Source organism: Podarcis melisellensis (assembly GCF_964234715.1).
Source record: "Podarcis melisellensis genome assembly, chromosome: 1".
In the NCBI taxonomy this organism is placed as follows: Eukaryota; Metazoa; Chordata; class Lepidosauria; order Squamata; family Lacertidae; genus Podarcis; species Podarcis melisellensis.
In genome coordinates this window covers 69058922-69083268 of record NC_138528.1, presented here as the reverse complement: position 1 = coordinate 69083268, position 24347 = coordinate 69058922, and the positions used below count along the sequence as shown (strand labels likewise).

The 24347-nt window shown below is 40.6% G+C and overlaps 1 protein-coding gene and 1 long non-coding RNA gene across 7 annotated transcripts in view; both read right to left on the bottom strand.

The window, feature by feature from the left end:
* Positions 1 to 24347, bottom strand: part of LMO1 (LIM domain only 1) — a 98312-nt gene that overhangs the window by 73172 nt on the left and 793 nt on the right. Inside the window, exon 1 of one of the 6 annotated variants that reach the window (XM_081903252.1) lies at positions 17515 to 18109. The exons of 1 other annotated variant lie outside the window; for it this stretch is intronic. Coding sequence is in view for 2 of the 5 variants with exons in the window: in XM_081903248.1 (XP_081759374.1) it covers positions 17061 to 17097 (37 nt within the window). In the remaining 3 variants the exon portion in view is untranslated. Of the gene's footprint in view, positions 1 to 16086; positions 16206 to 16851; positions 16979 to 17060; positions 17113 to 17514; positions 18110 to 24347 lie in introns of those variants that run through there. 4 more of the 6 variants (XM_081903249.1, XM_081903248.1, XM_081903251.1 and 1 more) reach the window with 4 other exon arrangements.
* On the bottom strand, positions 8446 to 11690 carry LOC309365129. The gene is made up of 3 exons (XR_014165924.1): positions 11445 to 11690; positions 10307 to 10507; positions 8446 to 9388 (listed from the first exon to the last, which is right to left on the bottom strand). It is a non-coding gene; the product is annotated as an uncharacterized lncRNA (long non-coding RNA).

The following is a 24347-nucleotide window of genomic DNA, read 5'->3' as shown; positions in this document are numbered from 1 at the left end:
GAGTGATGGAGCCCAGAAAAGGCTAAGCTTGTTCATGTCTTGCTAAAGCAGGGGTGTCTAATATTTTTCAAAGGGACACAAGTGCCTTATAGGAAACCCTCCAGGGTTGCATGCCATAGTGGACAAAAGTGGACGCGCCCCCCCCCCCTCTCTCTCTCTCTCTCACACACACACACACACACACACATATACATACCGCAACACATCGCTAACACAGCTACACCTGTGGAAAAGGTTTACTATTACAATGACCAGTATTTTACTTTGGAACCTCTTCAACAATTAACCTGCAAACTGGAGAATAGACCACACACCCCATTGTAGGTTACACACATCATAATCCAGATGGATGGCCATCTGTCATGGATGCTTCAGTTGAGATTTCTGCACTGCAGGCGATTGGGCTAGATTACCCTTGGGTCACTTCCAACTCTACAATTCTAAGATCTTCCGTCAGTGGTCCTTGGATTTCCAACACCCACCAGCCCCAGCCAGCAAGGACAATGGTGAGAGATGATGTGAGCTGGACATCCGCAACATCCAGCACTTGGGATCACTAGTTCCCTCACCCTGGGATATGCTGTCTTCTATGAAAGGCTATTCATTTCAGCCTTGCATAGCTAATCCAGCATCTTAGGTAACATTACTTTTAGAACCCAAGATTTACCTTGTCCTGTATTTTGAAAGTAATGGGTTTTTTAAAAAATCAAGCGAAACATCTAGCAGAATAATAAAATAAACATATCTCCAGGCTGCAATGAAATGTGCAGGGTTTTCCCTGCCAAGTGAATTTTGATTAAAAATATTGGTTGTATCCAAACAATAAGGCCATTCTAGAATAGCAGGTTTGAGAGAAAAGCCCAAGGCTAGGAGGGATAGGCTTCCTAATTTGATGCATTTGCATTTAAGCTGCGGCCAAGTGACGTCAAAAGGATGGCTAGGGACTCTCACCTGCTTTATGTGCAAAGATATCAAGGGGGGTGATTTGTAAAGCATGCTGAAAGTTTGTTCTCAGATTAAAAATAACTCTACTGTTTCATATTTTTCTCAGATTTTAAAGCAAATGAAGAATTACCTTTGTCTTAAGCAATAAAATTAGGTCCTGATCCTCTAAATAGACAGAATCCTAAATGGGATCCCTTTCTCAATCTGTAAAATTATGCCCAATTTAAAAATGTTGAATATTTACTAGCTGTGGGCAGGAGTCCTGCACTACAGGGCGAGGTCCCTTCCAACTCTACAATTCTATGAATCTATGAGCACTTTCAGGAATTGGATGACAACCTTTACAGGTCACTTTATAAATAAAAAGGCACATCAGTCTCACCTAAGGATCAGTGAGTGTGTTCGTAGATCTGTGGAACACAGACGACACAGGGATCCCTATTGATTTCGCGGAGGGAACTGATCAAAGAAACATGCAAGGATAGACTCCTAAGACAAACCCTTCCCAGGCAGAGTATCATGTGAGCATTATTTCTCATGCGCTCAGAGGAAGTTGCTGATAAGCAATTAAATGTCTGCTGCAGATAGCGGCTACACGATTTTCGGCAGTTGGGTATCCAGACCAAATGTGTTGATAACTAGCACCAAAGGTATGGCAATGTTGGCAGATCAGTTATAGCTCCTAAACTGGATCATAGTTTGCTTTTTAAAAAATAATAATAATGTATACATTTTATATTTTATAAACCTAGTAGGACAATTCAATCCCTCCCTAAATCTACCCCTTTGAACATGAAAGAGTGATGGCCTCCAGGTGTTGTTGGACTACAACTCCCATCATCCCCAGGTAGCATAGCCAACAGTCAAGGATGATGGGAGTTGTGGTCCAACATCTGGAGTGCAGCACTTTGCTACCTGGGCCTGAGCTAGTCTCTCCCCAAACATATTGACAACCAGTAGGGAACAAGAAAAAGGAACAGTAGAAAGGAAAAGAGGAAAGAAAAATGGAGAAAAAGGAAGAGGGCTTATTATTATACCAGGGTTCCCAGATGGCCTTGGGCCACAGATGTTGTCAAACTATATTTATTTATTTAATAAATAACCCACACTTTCAGAACGTAAATCACACAGCATACACAATAAAGCCAGTCCACATGCATCTATAAAGCATAATTCAAAACATCAATGCAAAATGGGTAGAGACTGGCTGGCTAAAAAGAGGAATTCAGATTGTGAAGGTGTGTCTAAATATTACAGTTTCCAAAGATGTCTGAAAGAAGGCAGGGATGGCTCCTGGCAAACCTCTACTGGTACGAAGTTCGATGGGCAGGCCCTCCTGCACTAAAGGCTCAGCCCATTATGAAGTCTGACCATACCTCAAGGGTGTGGGCAATCATGAGAAAATGCCCCATCAGGGGATCTCAATGATCAAGATGGAGTACAAGAGATCAGATACTTGGGGCCCAAGTTGTTGAGGTCTTTGTGAATTGACAAAAGAATCTTGAATGTGCAGCTGTCTCAGTAGTGGAATTGCATGCTGCCAGGCCTCTGCATTCTGTACTAGTTGAAGCTTCTGGACCAGTTACTATAACTCCCATCACGTCTAGCCGGCAATGGTCAAGGATGATGGGAATTGTAGCCTAACAACGTTTGGTGACCCAAGGTTTAAGAACACTACATGATGCCAAGCAATTCTGAGTAGAAGTCATATGGGCACAACCACCATGTTGCATTTTAGCTGTCGCCGTTTTAGGTGTTTGCTTTTTAATAATTTTGCTCTGGCTACCACCTGCACAGACATGGAAGAACACTTTGAAAGAAGAAAATGTATGGAAGTCTTTGTCTCCCCATCGCGCCATACTCCTCATGCACTGATTTGGCTGTTTTCTTAGCTACCTTGGAAGTTATGAAGGCAGAAACCAAGCCAGTTATTATAAATTCACATAAATAACCTGAGATCTTAATTATTAAAACCTGCTCTTGCATACCAGGTACATTTTTCTTTAAAAAGGAAATGGTATGCAAGGTTGAGGCATCATTACACAGTATTAAAATGTTAGAGGTCCACGCTTTCTGTTGGTTTAGTCATACGTTACCCAAGAACCACTGATGGCAGCCATAAAGCTTCCCTTAAATTATTAAGTATAAAACACCAGACTGTAATATTTTGCTAAACCAAAGTACAGACACAGACAAAGATGTCATTTCAATATTTGAAGCCTGCAAGTTTAATTTAAAATAAGAGCAAACCAATAAGCTCAGAAAATAGCACTGTGTGAGAGGGAAATTACACTGCTAGAGAAAAAAGGGGGAAGGACTTAAGAAATTTATAAAAGTAATCTCCAAGTGGAAATTAGAAATCAACCCCTAGAAACAGAGTAACACAAAAGAAATATTACTGTCCACTTTCTAAATCAATATAACACTGCTACACGACAGAATTACCATGGTAACTCAAGTAAAAAGAATAAAGCAATTCTTATTATTTCAAAATAAAATCACAGCCTGAAGCCCAGCTTTTATTACAGCTGCTGATAGATCACTGGCTTGTATTTATCTGAAATATTGCTTTTCAATCAGCTATTTTATGAATGTACCTATTTCGCTGAGCAGCCCACTTAAAGAGTGCACTTTTTTCCAAAAAGAAAAGGCTAACAAATGAGTCATATGGGTGTGTGTGCCTGTGATCTTAACTAGGAATGTGAGCCCAGAACTTCACCAAGGAAAGTATCAGAGTGCAAGGGTGTGGGATTAAAATCAAAAGGAGGCCTAGGTTTCTCAAACTTTGGGGGTTGTGGGCCTGAACTGTTACAGGGGAAATATTGTCAACAATGCTCATTAAACTAAACATTGATCACAAGAGTTTGACCAGTTGGAAGCTATTGCTTGTTTAAACAACTTAGCATGCGTTGGAAGTGTTTTGCATATAGAACCACTGGCATCCATTTCTAACAAGATTTCTGAAAACCACCAGATCTTAACCAAGCAGACTCATGACTCCATAGCATCACACACTCTTTGCCCTGATTGAAGGCCAGGGGATGACTTTCTGGTCTTCTCCTGAGTGTCTTTTGGGTCTGCAAAGGAGCACTGATGAAGAAGAGCTAACAGCAACAATCCTCTCCCAATTTTTGATTCTGCCCAATACTTGATTGAACAAAACATATGCAGACGTGCAAAAGTATTAGCCAAGACAGGAACAACACTAGTATGCACTCTTGATTCATCAGTAAGGATACCCATGAATTATTTTGAGAAATTATATATCGAGGCCAAAGATAGACAATGTGGTCCCCTCCAGATGTTGCAGGACTACAACTCCCACTGCCCTTGGCCATGTTGGCTGGGGCTGATGGGAGTTGTAGCCCGACAACATATAGAGAGCACCATGTTGGTCTCCCCTGTTCTGGGATTTATTAGCATTTGACTTGAGTTTTCTCCCTCTATGAAAAAGGGGGGTGGATATATTCATAGGAAGGCGATGAAAACATACTGCTTTGTATTGCTCCCTTCCATGCAAAGTAGCAGGACAAAGAAGGAATGTCTCAGTCTAGGAATCTAAGTCATAGACAGATTCATATATTGCCAAATCTTCCCTCTTTGCCACAAAAGTAACATAGAAGCTGAGGTCCAGGAGGTTGTCCTTCATGCATTTTCTTTCCAAAGGATAAGGATGTCAGAAGGCTCCCAAAAATTCTTTTTTGACAAAGAGGATCCAGCGCCTATGTTATTTTTCCTATACAGCTACAGCGATTAAATCCACTTTGAATGCCTGATTTTTGAATGTATGAACTAGGACTAAGACAACAATAGTTTCGGCTCCTCCTCTCAGAATTGCTCTTTGAAGACACTGATAAGGTTGCTCCATTATTTCTTAATACTATTTCTTTTGAGTCTCATCAACAAAAGCTCTGCATGAGGGCTTTTCCCAAACCCTAAAATTGGATCAGGAGGGTTGGAAAAACACCCAGAACAGCAGGCAGGGGGCGAGGATTGTTCCATCTGTTAAGTAGCAATGCTTGTTCTGGTGGCACCTTCTCCACAACATGACACTGAACTCCTTCCTAAATTTATATCCCTCCCTTGCTTCCAAAGGAGCCCAAGGCAGAAAGCAAGTGGTAAAACAATAAAACATTGTATAAACAATTCCAGTAGTAATGCAGACTGGAAAAGATATCAACTTAAAAGTTGGAAGACAAAGGCCTTCAGGAGGCACCGAAAACATAACATAGGTGGTGCCTGTCTAATACTGAAGAGGAGGGGGTTCCAAAGAGACAACTCTACGGAGGCCACTTGATATCTACTCAGTGGCTTTAACATGCAGGTCGATTTGCCACACCATGGCGGACAAGGAGAACCCAGCTGCCCTGCATATCACAGCAACATGGAGGCTATTTCCACTGACTTCTGTGTAGTGGTCATGATGTCTATGAGCCCTCAGTCTTGGCATTCTTCATTCCACTAAACTTATTTCACTAAACATTACAATACAAACCTTTCGCTCTGCACTGCTACAATTTCAAAGTTAGACCCTTTCAAGCTCCCAGTGGCTTTAATAATTCCTTGTGCTTGACTTGTGCCTAATTATAAAATTATTCGCATATGTCATTACCTTTTGACATGAAACAAGAGAGGTGGAAGTTAAGAATCTACATTGCACACTGACCACTGGCTTACATCCTCTCCTTATTTCTTATAAATTGCCACATACAATGGTCCAGTAGATAGCACTGCACTCTCTCCTATCAACATGAAGTTCAAATCAGAGTTCAGTCATTAACTCCACTGAACAGTTCCTAGACAAGCATCAATCTCCATTCCTCTCATCTGTAAAACTGGAATCACATTGTATTTCTCAAGGATGAGCTAAATATTGCAAATTACTTTTAGACTAAAAACAGTGAAAAATAATATTTGAGTTACAGCATGGAATTTGAACTCTAGGTGTCAAAACTTTGTATCTTTAAAGTATGGGCTTCAGTTGCTCCTTCTTAGATGTCCCAAGAGCTTAAAGCATTTATCTGTTGTACTCAACCAGTTGAACTCTAGCTATGCCAAACAACTTGTTTCACCCTAGCCTTCCATATGCCATATGCACATAAGCGCTCTACCAAGCTGCACACATGCGCAGGACACCTCCAGTTGCAAAAACCTCAGGATCCAACCAGAGCTTCAGAATGGATCCTGTCCGCAACCAGAGGTACCACTGTATCTATCTATCATCTATCTATCATCTATCTATCTATCTATCTATCTATCTATCTATCTATCTATCTATCTCTTTCTATACTGCACATTCATGAAGATTTACGCTCATGATTCTGTTGGGGCAGATATCCTGTAACCTCCTGCTAAAATCCCTGCTTTTGTTGTGCTGCAACCCCTCCTGACATAAATCCTTTGGTAGCGTTGGTAAATCATCATAGAATAACTAATAACATAGGTTAAATCCACTGCTAATGTAGTATTAGCCCTAGTATTGTCAAATAACATGTTGCTGAATGTACCCTCAATAAAACACCAACCTGAAGGGCCCCCCACCTCCCCCAGGGAAACTGGCATGGTGGAAGCATCTAACCTACCCTTCTCCCTGACATGCTGGGATTTTTATTGACTGATTTTGTGTGTAGAAGCACTTTCAATCGTGCGAGTCCACAACTGCTGTTTGAAGCAGTACAGTTGAATCTCAGGTTTACCACCTCAGTGGAAATGAAGCCATCATCTCTCTATATTTAGAATGCTTTCTAGCGACTTAAGGCACCTCGCCTCTCAAACAATCAGGTTGGGATTAGAGAAAGTGCAGAAACCATACGGGGTGGGGAGGATGAATTCTGCTCCGTCTAATTCACTAAAGACAAAAAAAGAAGAAGGGGGGGGGGAGAGGTAGAGTACGTCTTTCAGTGACAAAGGCACAGAGCAACAGAACTAGTTAGAGCAGTGGTAGTTAAAGTCTTTATTCAAATAGGGCCTCTCCCCCAGGAGATGGGAGAGCAAAATCTTGAAAAACGAAGACATGAATTTACATGCATTAAAAGCATCTGTGTGACACTTCTTTTTAGGCAAGGAAAAGAACAAGAACCGCCCCCTCCCCACACGCCCCTTTGTTGCTGTGCACGACAAAATAGCAACTGAATGTTTGCTTTGATCCCAGCGCATAAAGGGTGAAGCTTTTAGGCAAGGAGCGGCAGGTGATCTCAGCTCTTCTGCAAGTCCTAATGCTCCTAAAAGCCACTCTTCCAGTTTCTGTAATTGGGCATCAGTAGTTAATGTAGTATTGACTGCATTACATGCTCCTGTGCATCCTCTCTCTCTCTCTCTCTCTCTCACTAATGCCAATTGCATCACCTTGTACATTTACCATATTGCTTAGCCAATAGCTGTTAAAAGCAATTCAAATCATGAATCATATAGGAAACTTTCAGCAAGACACGACATCCAAAGGAGACAATTTACAGTTGAGTTAATCTGGGTACATTAGCGAGACATGGATTCAGGAAGACAGACCAATTTATGTTACTTTAGTTTTACCCTTTATTGCTTTGTATAGGCAAATGAATGGAAGGGCACAGAGTAAAAACAGACATCCAGGAGTCCTTTGCAGAGAAGAGCTCTGTTCTTTGCAGACAGGTCAAAAGGTGTAAGGTGGCTGCCCACTGTTGGCTTCATATCTATAGCAGAATATTTATAGAAACCATTTTCCTTTCAAAGGATGATTTTTTTAAAAAAGAGAAAGAAATCAGATTCATCTTAAGCTTACGCAACTATAAACACATTATAGGGGCCAAGGAATAACTAGTGCTCAAACAAGGCTCGTTTTCCTCTGAGCTACTGGATAGGTTTCGCCAGCCTTTGGTGCCATTGCAAAAACCTTCAACCGCTTATTCAACCTTCAACCAAAGAGCATTGAGCTGAGTAGGTGCCATTGCATATTATAGTTCAGTAGTCCCCCACCCACGGATAGAGACCAATAGAAACACAAGTCCCGATTACCACAATTGTTTGTACTCGCTGCAGATGAACTTTTCAAAAAATAGGTAGTGTGGCTGAACACACAAATCTGGCACTTACTGGGCATGGATGTATGGAACAAATGCTAGTAAACACCTACCAGAATACCTCTAGTATAGAACAGTGGCTAAGCGGCAGAACCTCAAAGTCATCTCTGCCATTAATTCACTTGATGTTCTTCAGCAAATCACTCCGTCACATTTTCCATCTCTAACCTCTACCTTCAGGGCCGGGTGCAGCATCTGGAACCCTCAGGCAGGTGCTGAGGCCCACAGACCAGAGGTGGGTTGGGGCACTGTCACTGAGGTTGAGCCTTCCTACATGCCTGTTCTCCCAGTGGTGGGCTAACCTTGTGCCAGCAGCTGGATCTGGGAAGCTGCCTGCCATTTTAAATGCCCCACAGTGCCCTGCAGCGACACTAGGGAACTGCATGAAATTTAGAACAGCAGGCAGCTCACAGTCATTTGGCACAAACTGTGGCGCTTCTGCCTTTCACTGTGGGTAAGCCTGCTGTGATGGGGGAGAAAGGATCCTGGGGAGGCCAATCCAGTAGCATTTTGCTAGGGAGTCCTCACACCTAGAGGTGGCATATATGGGTCCTTGTGGATTTACACGGTTGCTGCAAATATTACAATATAGGAAAAGTGATTTGAATACTCTTAACTGCTATATAAATGCTAAGTATTATTAAAGGGCCATCCACAATCTTGGAATATATACACTTTTCCCCCTCCCCGCCCAGCAAGATGACAGTCTGTCACTAAAAGCCTGCCAAGAACTCATGGCAAAGCAGTGGCGTATTTCGTGCTGGTGTTCCATTCCACCATTTTGATTACGTGTCATTAGTTAAAAATTAACAAGTGGAACTCTTTAGGCTGCAGTCCGGAATCCACTCACAAACAATCCTGGTACTTTAATTGTTAAGTGGTTTCAAAACTGTGGTTTTATTAGGAGCCCGAGGCTTAGAGGTGTTACACAGAGAATGCGCTCCTGTCGGAATTGTGACAATAGAAAGCAAATCCACCCTTAAAAATAATCCGCAATATTGGCACTCCAGACCTTTAAAAAGCCCATTTAATAAGATCCAGATTTGTCTTTAAAAATATCTTGGAGCTCCCTTGAAAGGACTGCACGCCAGGCTACTGCCTAAACAAAATTGATCAATTTAAACAGCTGTGGTAAAGCTGCAGCCATTGGCACCGTCATTAACAATTTAAAGCATGGCTGCCTTTATCTTCCTTCCCAGTTACACACTCATTATACTTGCTTTTATTTATTAGAAATCAAGTCCACTGCAATATGTTTCTGTTTCTTCCGTCCAAACTGAACACAGCTCGGGAGATCGCAGCTCTTGATCATTCCACGGAAGACACGAAGGTAGCCGCTCACATACTTCACATCCAATCTCTTTCACTTTAAGCATATAAGTATCAATCTTTTTAAGAGGAGAAAATCCAGCTCAAGGAAGTACAGAACAAAGAATTGCTCTACCAAACCCCTTCTTTTCAGTGACTTTGAGCCATACCTTTCAACACTGTCCAGGAATAAATCAAGTGTTTTTGTTTTTTAAAACCTATTCAATTATGCGTCAGTACTGCCGAGTGCTATTCTTGATAGAATTTCTTGAGCCAAGCGGATAAAAAATAATCTCAGGATGTGTCTTGGAAGAAGAAGAAAGGAGGACAATAATATTAACCTAATGGATATGGGAAATAACAATGCTGACAGGTACTTGCAGACCTGAAATGAATAACAGCACTTGCACCCACAACACACACTGGCTGTGTCTGGACATTATGGTCGACTATGGATTATTGTGAGAGGACTGAGCCTAGGTGATCCTCAGTCCATGCACTTCTCCCATCTCCTCCTCCAATGCAGCTTTCAGTCGGAAGTTCTCATTCCTGATTTCATTTAACTACTGTTTACAATGTCCCATCTGGGGTTGATCTTACATATCTTTTGTTGAAACAAGTCAACTTCAACTGTGGGTTTCAAGAAACTGGCTTCATAACCATGGTTGAAGCTGACTTATTTCAGCAAGCCATAGTTAATGCTACCTACGGTGATTGGGTTCAGGTGCAACAAACTGTTTTAAGCGCAACAGCTTCAGAATTCCTCTTTGTAGCTACATCTGAAAAGGGAGAGGGTGGGACTCGCAGGGGTATTGTGACTTTTTCCAAACACAATAAATGAATGCTTATCATTATGTACAAACACAGCCACTAACTGTTTCTTGTTGCTGTTTGCAAGCCCCAAAGCGGCTGAAATTAATTTACGTACACACTGGCAACTTTACTAACATCAGTATAAATAGGTCTTGTTAACTCCAAATTCCATACTGAAATCTCACCTGTAGGTTATAATGATGCTCTTTCCATCATCTAACTATTTTAAAGTGTTGCGCAAGTGTTTGGTGCAAGTAGATTAAACAGTACTCTTGAATGTGGGAACCTCAAGATCCCGGCACTTTCTGGGTGGATTCGCGTAGCCTCAGTTGCCCCACAGGGTGGTTGCAGGACTAAAACACCATGCTGATCTCCTTGGAAGATAGCTGGAAGGATACAGATTAATGAATATACAAATGTTCAGTCCAAGTCAGAGGCGCGCTTGCACTGGGAGGTGGGGGTGAATCAAATTTATGATCTGATGTGGATTAAACAAGAACTTCCAGTAGGAAAGTCACATTTACAGAGCACAGCTACCTCTGAACTTGAAATGTGAAGACCTAAAATGCTTCCCAAATGAAATCAATTAATCCTCCAACCGTGATAAATTCCTTAACCATTTGAGAGACAGATATTTCAGACTCTCTGACCCTTTATCACCAGACCTAATGGACTACTTTATTAATAATGTACTGCTCTTAAAAGGAACATTTTTTGAAGATTCTGTAGTTCCAGTGTTTCATAAGAGCTGCTACAGCAAAGAGATTGATATTTTATCATCTCTTGTGAGTGCAACATGAACACTGAATGCAAGTCCATAGAAAGATAGTGTCTGTATCCCTGCGTTTCAAAGATTCTTCCATACTACAGTTAAAAGTAAACCTTTAAGTGCATACTTTTCATACACATTCATCCCCCTTCTCCAGTGATTAATGCTAAAACAGAGTATCCAAACTGATCCCAACAGCAACATCTGGGAATTAAGAGCACAACTTGAAGGAGGGATCCAGCCTCAGGTTTTATTTATTATGTGTTTGTTCCCTAGAAAAGTTCTAGGAACTGGGTTTGCAAGCATAGCCATTCAAATGATTGCTGACATCCTACAACAGCAACATGCATGCAATTGCCGTTGATTCAAATGAACCTTAAGCATAGCCCATAATCACAGGATTACAGCCTTGATGTTACCTTAAAATAAAGGAAAGTATTCCAATCAATCTTTTCAATGGCATGCCAAGCACTTGACAAATTTCAGCTCACTCTTCCTCACAACCACCCTCTGAATATTCCAATGTTTTAGAGTACGAGACAGAAAATATTTACTTGCTCACTGTAACCTAGGAAACCTGTGGCAAAGTTGTGCTTTGAACCCAGGTCTTACAAAGCAAATTCTCTGTCCAGTGGATGATCCAGGCTCTCTGCTGTCACATGTATTCATTGTTATGGCTCTTAGAACACCTCATTTTCCTTTTAGGTGGAGAAAATAGATTGGTTAAAGTACCACTGACTCAAGACCCTGAGGAATAAATTTCTGTCCAGACATACTGTATGCTTCATACATTTGAACTGCCTGTTGTTTTAAACAGACAGTGCTGTACTTAGGGTGGGACCCCAAAATAGCTATATTTTTAATCACATACTTTATTACATTCAGACATGTGCCACCAGCCTTGTTCACTCAGGTTTGGTTGACTTTTACTTTTAAACCAAGAATTATTTTTAAACCAGTTCTACCAGTTTGACATGTGATAATCCCCAATATTTAGTGATGAAACTGAATTGTGTGTTCTTCTAAGATGTTGTGATGTTACTACCACTACATAAGCGAGATGTTTTGGTGGCGTTCCTTTATGCTATACTAGAACGACAAACTCATCTATTTCTGCTTTTACCGCTGCTAAAACTACCTTTTCTTTTCTCTTTTCTTTTCTGGCATTGCCAATGATAAATACAATTAATAAACTGATACTCTTAACACTCATTTTGAACAAAGTATCTCCATTCTTCCTAGTAGACTGCATAATTTTCTGAACTAGGTACATTACAGAGTCCCTCAGCAGCAATGTATTTCTAATTCTTTTTGCAATTTGCCGCAGGTAATTACAGATAACTTTTACCAGGATATCTCCTGGAAATGCATCTATTCCAAAGCAAAGAGATTTATCATTATAGGAGGACTGGTGGGATGCACAATATACAGAAGTGCCTGTTCAATGGCTCCATAATGTTGCACATGCATATCGTTTTCTCAAAGTAGAAAGCAGTCAGAGTGGTGCTTAAGGTGACATTTTAGAGTGAGACACTTGCTTCCCCCCCTCATCCATTTCTTCACTATCAATACACCAGATATCTCCCATTCCCACATTTCAATACCGTCAACACCCCACTTCAGGTTTGTTTTAACTCTGTAAGTGCCTTCTTAAATGCCCGTAAGTGTGCTGCTAATGGTATCTTACATCAAGTGGATTGTCCCTTCTTGATCAATTTATCTGCAAGCTTTGACTTTCACTATTATTAGAGAAATCTACCCCAACGTCAAGTGCCTGGAGTTCTCTAACTAATCTTGGTGCTTCCTGCTACTGTGACCTTTGTTCTGTTCAAGAGCTATGGATGCTACAATATGCTGATCAATGTCTTGCTCTATAACTGGCCGATGTTTCCAACTGCTAACAACCTTCATCCGTATCTACTCTCCTTTACATATTGTTACTTTTACTTTTAAAAAAAATCATTCAAGAAAAACACATTGCTAACCAAACAGTAAGCCTAAGTAACACCAGCAATTTATGCCTTCTGCAATTCCAAAATGAAATGAATTAGAAGCATCAAACTGAAATCTACACGCAAAGGCGGAATTTTCAAACTGAAGATTCCAACACTAGGATCTTAAACTCAAATACAGGATTTGGAGATTAGGTATAAATAGTGCTTTTCACAGAATCATAGAATTGTAGAGTTGGAAGGGACCACTAGGGCCTTCTAGTCTAGCCCCTGCAATGCAGGAATCATTTGCCCAACGTGGGGCTCTAACCTATGATCCTGAAATTAAAGGTTTCATGCTCTACCAACTGAGCTATCTTTTGCAGAAGTTTATGCTGTTGATGGAGTGATTTTGGAGGATATGCTCACGTCTCATGACTGGTGTATTTGGAATTCATGTACCATATTGGCCCGAATATAAGCCACCCCTTTAAAATTCAAGGGGGGGGGGGAGACAATACCCGAATATAAGCCGCTGCCTTAAAATTCCACAGGCACTCACACCCATTCCATTTTACTGTATGTTTGTTTCAGCAGCAAAATTGTAAAAGCCAATTTTTGTAAGGTCGCAAATTTAAGCCGTACTTTAACTTTTCGATGGTCAGAATTTGGCGGGGGGGGGGGAGTGAGACTTATATTCAGGCCAATACGGTAAATTTGGAATTTTATTTAAAGTTCTGGAGACTCCATTTAGGAGCAAAATTCAAATATAAATACCAAATTTATATGAATTCCAAATATATTCACTGTCATTTGATCTAATCTAATATTCACTGATCATTTGATCTAATCTAATATTCACTGATCATTTGATCTAAGCTGTTGACCACCTTTTTGAATGACCAACTCATTTGACTTCCCTTGCCCATCAGACCTTATATACAAAGAGGGACTAGGAAGATTCAGGGTTTGATCTTTGCAGTTCAGGTTTCTGCTGTTTCAGTCTCTTCTTGGTATTAATGGGTGTAGAGGTTTGCACCATTTTGTATAATAAGTATTTTGTAAAGGATTGCAAAAGCAGTTTACCTACCCATTCCTCTAAAAATTATTTGATATTCATTACTCCAAGCATCCAGCTTCCGGCAAACTCCCCCCTCTTCAAAAAAATAATTATTATTTTTTTTAATGTAAACAATGTGGTCCAAGGCTATCAAGCAAATCAAACTAGGTAGTAGAGGCAGAGTAACTGTCAAAGTTCCTTTATTAAGGAATGGTTTTAAAACAGATTTATCAAAGCACTTGAGTTTAACTTGATATGTGGATATTTAATTTGGCGGCTGGAGTGGGGTGGGAGTTCTATTATTTCTGAACTGCACTCCTCACTTACCCCTTTTACATATGAAACAACGTTTCTAAATTCCTGCACACAACTTCATTTTGTTTTCCTTCATGTTTTAGTTAGATTACACCACCACCCAAAAAATCTAGCAGAGATCTCAGGCACTGTTATGCAAGTCCTATTGATTTCAGAAAGGCCATCATGTCATGAAATATTTTTTTTTGGCTTTGATACCAAACTCCGTCTCAACAGTGCAACACCTTCAACTAAGTGTGAACTAAAAGAAACAACAAGAAACTTCAACCCTAGAAGATGTTGCTTTCCTCTGAACACTTGAAACTCTGAAGGGAAACAAAGAAATCAGTACAGTTATTGTGGACGAGTAAAAAAATAAGGTCAGCCTGCCAAATATTTCCTATTCACATGGAGGTTTGGGCCTGATCCTAATCATGTGTACTTGGAAGTAAGACACATAGGCTACAATGAACCTTCCTTTCTGATAATAACGTTTAGAATTATAAGCCAACGGCATAATTTATGCACTGCTTCCAATGAGCTTACTCTTCAATAAGTATGCATAGCATTGCAACCTCAGTACTCTTATGATGTTCTTCCTTATGTACGCAGAGCTTGCTCTCATGTAACTAAATTTGTTACGTTATATATATATATATGCCATCTGTTCCGTGAACAACAATAGGTAAAAAGGTAAAGGACCCCTGGACTGTTAAGTCCAGTCAAAGGCGGCTATGGGATGCGGCGCTTATCTTGCTTCAGGCCGAGGGAGCTGGCATTTGTCCACAGACAGCTTTCCGGGTCATATGGCCAGCCTGACTAAACCGCTTCTGATGCAACGGAAGCACCATTTACCTTCCCACTGCAACAGTACCTATTTATCTACTTGCACTGGTATGCTTTCGAACTGCTAGGTTGGTAGAAGCTGGGACAGAACAACGACAACAATGTTCATTCAGCAAGTGTCTAACATCAGCAAGCACTTTGAAATACCTTTGCTAATTCTGCCAGTTTTTTCAAGGGGGGGGGGAGAGTGGTCTGATAGAGATGCTGTTGCCTGTGGTGTGTGCACTCATCCCTCACTGGCTCCAGGAAACAGGATTTGCAGGTTTTGCAGTGCTTCAAATACCTGAAACACCTCTTTGACCAAAGACAACACTGTGACAAAAGACGTAAGTGGAGTTTCTGGGGTGCTTAACAAAAATGAGTGATACCACTTTCAACTCTCTTTGCAAAACTGCTATCTCTAACCTATACTAATCTATTCTAAATAACTATTTTGTTCATATTTTTAAACCACTTTGTTATTTGAAGCCATATCTATTGATTATTGAAGAGAGGCTAGAACAAATGTTGTTGGATGACTTACTTTTTAAGCAGCAGGGCATTTTCATAAAGTCAAACAGAACTGGTAGAAAAACTTCTGTCATCACACATGTCCAGTTAATACAAAATTCTAGATGGCAGCTTTTACTCGTGCATATGACTGACAGCTCAAACTAAGAATTTTAGTGACACTGTAATACACTTAAATAAACATCAAAGGAGTTTTAAAAATACAGTAAGGTTGCATACTTTCCTGAGAGTACGTCTCACTGAACTCTGTGGAACTCTCTTCTGAATAGATAGGCATAGGACTGCACCAATGTAAAGCATTGCACTGTTAAACTTATGTAAAGCAGATCAAAACAGTGTATGCATTAAATACTGCAATACTTTTCAGGGGGGCTCCCAGCATCCAAATTAGGTACACCCCCTACATGCCAAGGAGAAAGACCTAAAAGATCTCTGGGCAGACACAAAATTTCAAAGAACTTCTGTCATCCTGAAACACACCAGCGCATTAACAATTTTCTTAAATGCAAGCGTGTTGCTTTTTCTCTGTCCCACCCCACTCTCGTGTTAACTTACCTTTGATAAAAGAGACATGAATGGTGCAATCCTGTGCATGTCAGAAAGAAGCTCCAGCAAGTTCAACGGGACGTATTCCCAGATGCTTGTGTAAGACTGCTGCCTTAAAAAAAAACTGAGCTAGCCAATGTTGTAAATAGCAACCTTATGCAATCAACACTGCTTTATTTTAATATTCAGAGCTGCCTTAAATAATACACCAACTGCATGAAAAGTTATGTTGAGTACTTTCTTCAACAGCAACATTATTTATCATCCTAAGTGGGCTGGAGAAGAAAAATAATGCTGCTGCTGATATCCCCACTGAAAACCTGGCCATATCCAGTGTGGGATTTTTTTTTTCACTCTCCCCATTGATACCCTAACACATACATAAATGCTATTCTGCAACAGATAGCAGAAACAGATAGCAGAAATTGTCTGCTGTCACTTTGTAAATGCAGGAGAAATGCAGTGCTTAAATGAAACCACCATATGAAGAACTAATATTTAACACACAACTTCTCCCTGGAAGTATGTTCTAGTTCACTTTGTGTCATTTTTGAGAAAATGAAACGGACAGTAGAGGGGAGGGAGGATTCTGAACTCTCACACGTCTTTTAACTTACTAGCTGCCCCTTCGCATTCCAAGCGCAACATTTCATACGCTACCCTTAAACTTGACCAACGATAATCTGTATCACAGGCACACCAAGCCTAGCTGAAGCAGATATATCACACACACACACAAACAATGCTTGTAAACAGCATGTCTTTCGCACTTACCGTACTTTTCCTAGAAACCACCAGTGTTAAGTTACGTCTCGCAGGTCACACACAACTATGCCACATCTGCCTTTGAACCCTTTGCTGTACTTGCATGCTATTCATTTACTCTTTGCAAGGGATAAGTTAGCCTCAGAAATTAAAGCAGGAGGAGTTCCCAAACACACACACACACACATTTATGTTTAAAGAAATCAACTATTTCCTACCAAAATGTTTGTTCCCAGAGCCATTTAGTAGGTGCATTCACAACTGTAATTATTAAGCTTATAGCTACAGAGAAAGAGAGGCGTTTTAGAGATGCAGAGTTCTGAATACTCTCTCAAGTAGCAAGTGGGGGGGGGAGAGGGAGAAACTACACTAAGATGACAAAAATAAATTCAGCAAGCAGGGTGGCAAGTAAGGAGGGGGACCCTCCCACAATTCTTTTAAAATTAAACAGTTTTTAACTTGTTAGCCTTCACCAGAACCAAAAGTAAAGCAGCGTGAGTTGCTTCCCCCCTTTGCCGATCAGCCACAGCAGAGGAGGGAGCAAGCTGTTATATCAGACAGGGTCATAAAATGAACGGGAGACAGGAGACTAAAGCACGATTAAGGTTCATTCGCTGCATGTAAGCAGCATACGTGAATATGCTGAGTGATGCCCACAAAATCTCAGCTCACCTACCGTCCTCCTTGTCCAGCACCATCATCTCAGGGTTCAGAGGAAGTCGGGGTGCAGATGCTCTGTCTCCAATAGCCTCCACTCAAGGCAGAAAAGAGCTAGTCTACGTGGGAGCCAAGATGAGCTGCCACGTACGGCTGATTGTCCTCTAGCAGTGAGAGAGCTCTAATTATCCAGTTGTCCAGCTTTTAACCTAGATTGCACTCAGTTAGAATTACCTTCAAAAATGAAGCACTTTGCAGATACAAAAGCAGTCTCACCTACTTTCGTACCTTGGAATTGCAAGGAACTAAAACTGCAATTTAGAAAAAAAGGGGGGGTCAGAGCTGTTTCTTTGGTTCTCACCTTCTAAATGGCTCAATTTGCACAGTATAATCTGTTTTAATGTAATTGCATTTGATAGCCCATAACCTTGGCTGTTGCAACTATACAGCTTTCAGCCTTATAAAGTGTTTTCCCCTTGGATTTAAGCTGAATCTCAATCTAAAATTACACTCAAAGAGAGGGAGGAGGGGGAGAAAAATATCTGAGCCTAGCTACTGCTGCCTCTGCTTCTCCATTTGTGTGAGCTTTGCACCCTTGCTGCTGAATAAATGCACTCATTTCCCAGGGACACCCGCTTATTCTTCTGTCAGGTTTTAATGGAGAATTTAAAGCTTTCCAGCTCAGCAGCACCACCTGCAGCACCGTGTGCGCTATAACCAGAGAGCACCAACTACGTTGCGTTTCTATTAACTTTGTCGTTTTGATGCTCTCCATTTTCATTACATTGGTTCATTTATTTGATTGAGTGCACCTTTGATATGATGCTCAGTAGGAGAGAAAAAAATATCCTTAATATCTGTACAGTAAACTACCATCTGCATTATTAATCGTACTTAGACACACATATCCCCCTCCCCAAACACACTTCTCTTTCTCTCCTGCTTACTTTGAAATAACTGGTTGCTTCTAGCAGGTCATAGTCTATCATTCAGAAGCACAGTTCTGTACACTGTAGTAGATAGGAGTTTCAGGGCAGATCCCCCCCCCCAATTTCTGCCTCTCACTTTATTGAGATGGTAAAACACCCTTGGGCTGTTGTTTTAATATACAGTGTGAAATAACTTTTTGTAGTCTTACATGTGTGGGTGTGCATGGGTGCTATTTCACATGCATGGGTTCCCACAAAAAAATTAGGTGGTAAGTCATTATGCAAAAGACTTTATCATCTGAATAATATATATGTGACTCTTCCACCCTAATCCTACAGTCATGTTATATTTCTATGTTTGAAAGCCGTTCTGGAAGCTTCCTCTGTAAAATCACTTTGTTTATTTCTAAAACACAGCCCACTTTGACATTTTGACACAACACTGAACACAAATTACAATATTCACATCAATATGCTTTAATCTAAAACTTGAAATCTTGGGTACAGGGGAAGGTAGTGAACTGGGAGACCTTCTACCCATGATTTTTTCACTAGTAACACCTAGATATGATGAAGATGGGGTATCCTTTACAGTACTAGCTAGTTCTCGTCTGCAATTCATTCTTTCCGCACTGTCTCACTATGATAGTTCACACTGCTGGTGCTGAAACCAAAATCTGAACCGAAACGCTCCTTAGTTGCACACATAAAACGTACTCTCAGAAGAAGCGTTCAGATTTTTCTATCACAAGAAATAAGGGTTACACTTACAGGATGAGATTCTTAAGTACTCAGTGCTAAAGAACAAGTTTCCGACTGCCTTTTTAATCCCAGAAAACATTTCATTCCAGTTTCCGCTATACTTCTCCCTCTACTTTACAACAGATACAAGAGTCATCTTTTAAAAGCACGATAGCAAGCTCAAGCCAGATACCCTTAATACCTATTTTAATTAGATTCCTTATCCTCAACTCAAATGGCTTTGCCTTTCCCCTTCATTTTGAATGCTTAATCCTAACAGTCCTTGAACGTATTTGATGTTAAATAGATCATTTTGCATAGAGAATCATTTCATTCAATACTTAAAACTTCCCTTCTCATTTGGCCACTGCCCATCTGCAAACGAGAATTTTTTTTATGTTATAGCATGAATGCCACAACTGTCAGTGGGATTTTAATGCCACAATCCCAAAGGCACATGCCATTATCATTTCCAGCAATCCTAAGCATCCATAGTTTTAGATCTGGTCTTTGAATGCCCTCAGAAAGCATCACTTTTGCCAAATTGATAAAGTATACACAGCATCTATTTTGTCAGGTTTCATCCTGTTCAAGGTTCTTTTAAATGAATCATAAAAGCAAATATAATACTTCTCTAACACACTGTTAAACTTTAATAGCTATCAAATTTTAAGTTTCTTGAAACACTGCTTCCCTCTTTATACCACCACAGATTTCCTTCAGCAGTATCATTTAAGAGATATCCAGACAGACAGAGAGAGAGAGAGAGAGAGAGAGAGTTATTACATTTCATGGGAACAGGAGACTTAAATGTCCCCTAAGCCCATCCCATTATTTTAAACCTCAATTGAAACTACAATGAGAAGCAGTACGCCAACACAATTCCATCTATTAATTTTACCCAGTTCAACATCTCCTCCTCCACTGTTTGGCATCCTCACCCCCACCGCCCATGCTCTCTAAAATGCTAATAAACTAAGGAAAGGATCCAGCCAAAGTTAAGCATTTTTAAAATCCCTTTGATCTCAATGGAAGAGTGAAGAGCCTGCTTTAAAATCTCTCCTCCTGAAATCAGTGTGAGTGAAAAGTGCTTAACTTCGGCCAAACTGTAGCCTCAAATTATTAACCGAAGCACCTTCAGTTAAACCAAGGTTAGAATGGGTCATATTACGGTATTCTGCACCGAATTGACTGAGTGAGTAGGACTTGAATCCTTTGCAATTCAAAAGCAGTCTGTCCATATTGATCCAACTTTGGCTCTACACCGGGCACTGAGTTGGTTTGAACAGGCATAAGTCACCCAAGAAGGAATAAAGATGAAGAAAATGAAATTCAGTTGTAACCTAGTCCACATGAGTATAACTTGAGTTCTGTACATTCCAGGTCATAGAATCTGCTCCTTCAGCCCTAATTTTTGACCTTTGCTTCTGTCCTAAAATAAGATTCCCCATCACTACCTCAATATCACATTCTATTGCATCAATCTAATCACATCAGATCACTCTGGACTTATAGGACGTGATGGTACCTCACTGACACAACTTGACATGGTGCCAGGAGACATCAAATCAAGACTATGACAGTTTTGTCTTCTTGTCCTTTCACGTATTTGGAATATTATTGAGTCCTATCCCACAGAAATAGACTTTTGCCTGAATGTTAATTAACAAGTTACTTATACAAAAAATTAGCATTTGCCAAAAACACCGACAAAAAATATCAGATTTGAAAGAACAGCAACTGTGCAAACTCTATGCTTCCAAAGGTGGGACAGAAAATTTAAAAATAAAATAAATATGAAGCCAGTTCTCCTCTCGTGCTACAGAACTAGATCTGCAGAGATCTTGGTAATACAGAAAAAATCAGTGCACTGCAGTCTTCTCCTAGCTAGAGAGCAGCTTTTAAACCATTAGTGTTGCTAGTTTCCTAGAAGATATCAAAAACCAAAGTTTGTCAAAGGACAGCCCATAATATTAATGGCCATTCCAACACCCACTTTGAAGAGAACAACTCTTATTTCAGAATTTGACTGTATTAGGTTTTTTTAATTGCTGATACTTTATGAGATGAAATGATAAGACTGTTAGAGGTAAAATGACAATTTGACCTTCTGCCCATAAACAAGACTTCCTGAAAGTATCATTAACACAATCTCTCCACCTTAGTTTACAGAGGAATACCAAAGGCCAATAAAAACTTCCACTTCTCTCACTTTCAATGTAGCAATAGGACATTCCCTTTAATGTTTGCAGATTAGCAACAACTGGAGCCCAATCAAGAAGAGAGAGAAATATTAGTGTAGAACAGCACGCAAACCCCCAATGGAGGGGGGGGGGCAAACCTTCAAGTTTCTTTTCCCAGCTTCTGCCCTTAATTTCTGAGACACATTTCAACAGACGTAAATTTCTCTGCTGGAATAACTTCCTTACAAACAATTCTGAAAAATTTCCCAGGCGCCGCTTCAGTTTGTTACTCTGATCTCCACATCCCTCTCATCAGGGGTTTGTTCCTTAACATTTCTTCTTTTTAAGTGCATCCCATTCTAATTTCCTCTTTACCTTCACTACCATCCCCATTATTTCCTTTTATACAGCCATTCGTGAGAGCTCCTGGAAGGAGGGCTGTTGAGAACTGTCTGGATAATCAATGTTTCTAGTTTCACTTCCTTACACCACCATCATTCCAGCCCCTGAGCTCCTTATGTTTAATGAGTATGTCTGCAATACTTGAAAGAACCCAAATACCCCCATTAGGAAACTCTCCTTAGATCTCAGTCTTTCCTGGTAGCTCACCTGCTTCCCTTACTACCTCTGTGGAGGCAGCATCATGCTGTTTGACCCGTCAATCAGATTTAAACAGATATAGGCTGGAAGGCTCCCTTTGGCAAAAAAAAAAAAACACAGTTAAGGGAGGACAGAATGTCACCCAGCTTATTATTTAAAAGGATCAAGGGGAAAAAAGACCCTTTTTTTTTTTTGTCTCGTAAAACAAAATTTGTAACATTTCAACATCACTCGGATGATTTGGTGCAGTTCACACCATCAAAACCAGAGCAGATGGAAATGCAAGTAAAATCCCACAGGAACAAAACAGCAATGAATTAACCTTGCTTAATTATACTGACATTAGTTAACCTCTTACATCTTTGTCTTTAGGGGAATAGACAAGGCGGAGGCTTTTTAAAATTCATATGTAGTTACTATGGGGATTCGACCCAAGTCCTAAATGAACTTGTTCATAGATATAGCCATTATTTGTTATGACGGAGGCCTAAGTTTGGATGACTGGGAGGGAAAACCTCAATTGCTAGAAAGCAAGATTGAGACAACAGTGTTTAAGTTTCAGATATCTGCTGGTGGGGAGGTGGGGGACATGATAGCAACAAAAGTTCCAGTTTGGGCATATAGACAACTAGGCATACCTACCCTGAAAAGATTTGAGATCTCAGTACAGGGGACAGAAACATATGCCACATTTCTCTCATAGAGATGAAAAGATATTTAATTCCTACCTGGTAATAACAATTTTAAGAGCTTTTAGCAACCAGGAGCTAGGGCTTGATTGATTGATTTACTTTGCCCCTCAGCCTTGCTCTATGGCCTTACAAATAGCATATAAATTTTAACTATCATGCATTTTTCAATGTATGACAGCCAGATTCCTCTCCTGATTAGTGCACAGCCATAGATGGGTTAACCTCTGTAAGTGCACAAAGTTCTGCCCTCTGGTATTAAGGCAGAGTCATGAAACAGGCACAGGATTGTGCTCCCGCTCCCCCCCCCCCCGGCTCCAGTTTATATCATAGGTTCTTAGCTTTCATAACTGGGTACATCAGTTAGAGAAGGCAGCGCTTCCATTTTATTAAGCTTTACTCAGAAGATACATCCTTGGAAATGGAAAGTGTATGCAAAGCAGGAGGATGAAACTTTTCTCTTACCATTATGTTCTTGCAGAACACATAAAGGGATGCTACTTTAACAGTACTTTCATGGGGGGGGGGGAATGGGATGGGATGACAAACTTCATGTCCCAAACTTCATGTCCTCCCATAACTTTATCAAGACCAAAACATCAGTTTACATCTAAGGACAGCATTTCTCTTTCATGGCCCTGAGCATCTTTTGATGCTTAAAGATGCAATGTAATGTCCTCTTACTTGGAAGTAAGCTCCAATGAAGAAAGCCTTTCCAGCCCTATAACTGAGTAACTAAGGAGAAATTATGAGAGAGCGCAACTCTGTGTTGAAACACCGGTGCTGCAAAGGGAAAGCATCAGTGCTCCCTAGCTAAGCTCTGTGAGGGAATATTTATGCCCTGATGCTTCGAATGAAAACTCAGAAGAGGAAAAGGTTGCTCATGAAGGCGCCATGCAAAAATGGTACAGCGCCAGACCCTCTCACCTACTAAAAGAACAGTTTCACATATTAGGCTACGAAACCATGGGAGGGGAGAGGACTCTCCTGCCTGGCCACTGTGAGAACAGGATGCTGGACCAAGTGGGCCAATGGCCTGATTCAGCACTCTTCTTAATGTTCTCATGAGTTTGCAAGCAAATTTCACCCTCAGGCAGGAGCCACATCCAGTCTGGTTCTCTGGCACATGTGTCTGTGCTGTACATGGGTTTTTGGACACCTGTTTGTTTACAGTAACACTTGTACATGTTTTAGGTGTACACCTTGAAACCTTAGGTGCACACCTAAAAAAACAATAAACAGCAACCCAACACATGTCGAGATACAGTGATATCCAAGAATGCTGCATTTTGAGAACTATACAGTACCAGCAATCTTTTTTCCCAGCTGCAAAAGCAGAAGAGAGATTTGTCTCATAAACTTAAAAGGATGCACTCTCACGAAGCACGTAGGTTTTTCCAAAAAAACCAAACCAAACCCAACAGTAATCCTTGTGCAACGAGCAAGAGAAGCTTTATTAGGTTTGTGCTGACAAATAGTTTTGTTGTAAAAAGAAAAAGAAAAAGCAATATATTCAGGCGGGAGAGGGGGGAAACGAAAGCTCAAGCTTTGCTCCATGACTTTATTGTGTTGTTGTTTTTAAAGTGCAGCTGGGACAAAGGCCGCCTCAGATGGTTAACTCAAAAAAGTGCTCCAGCCGGGTCTGACAGCTAAAATTACTGCTTAAGTAGACGCCACTGTTCTTAACTTATCCTCGCTTCAGGTCT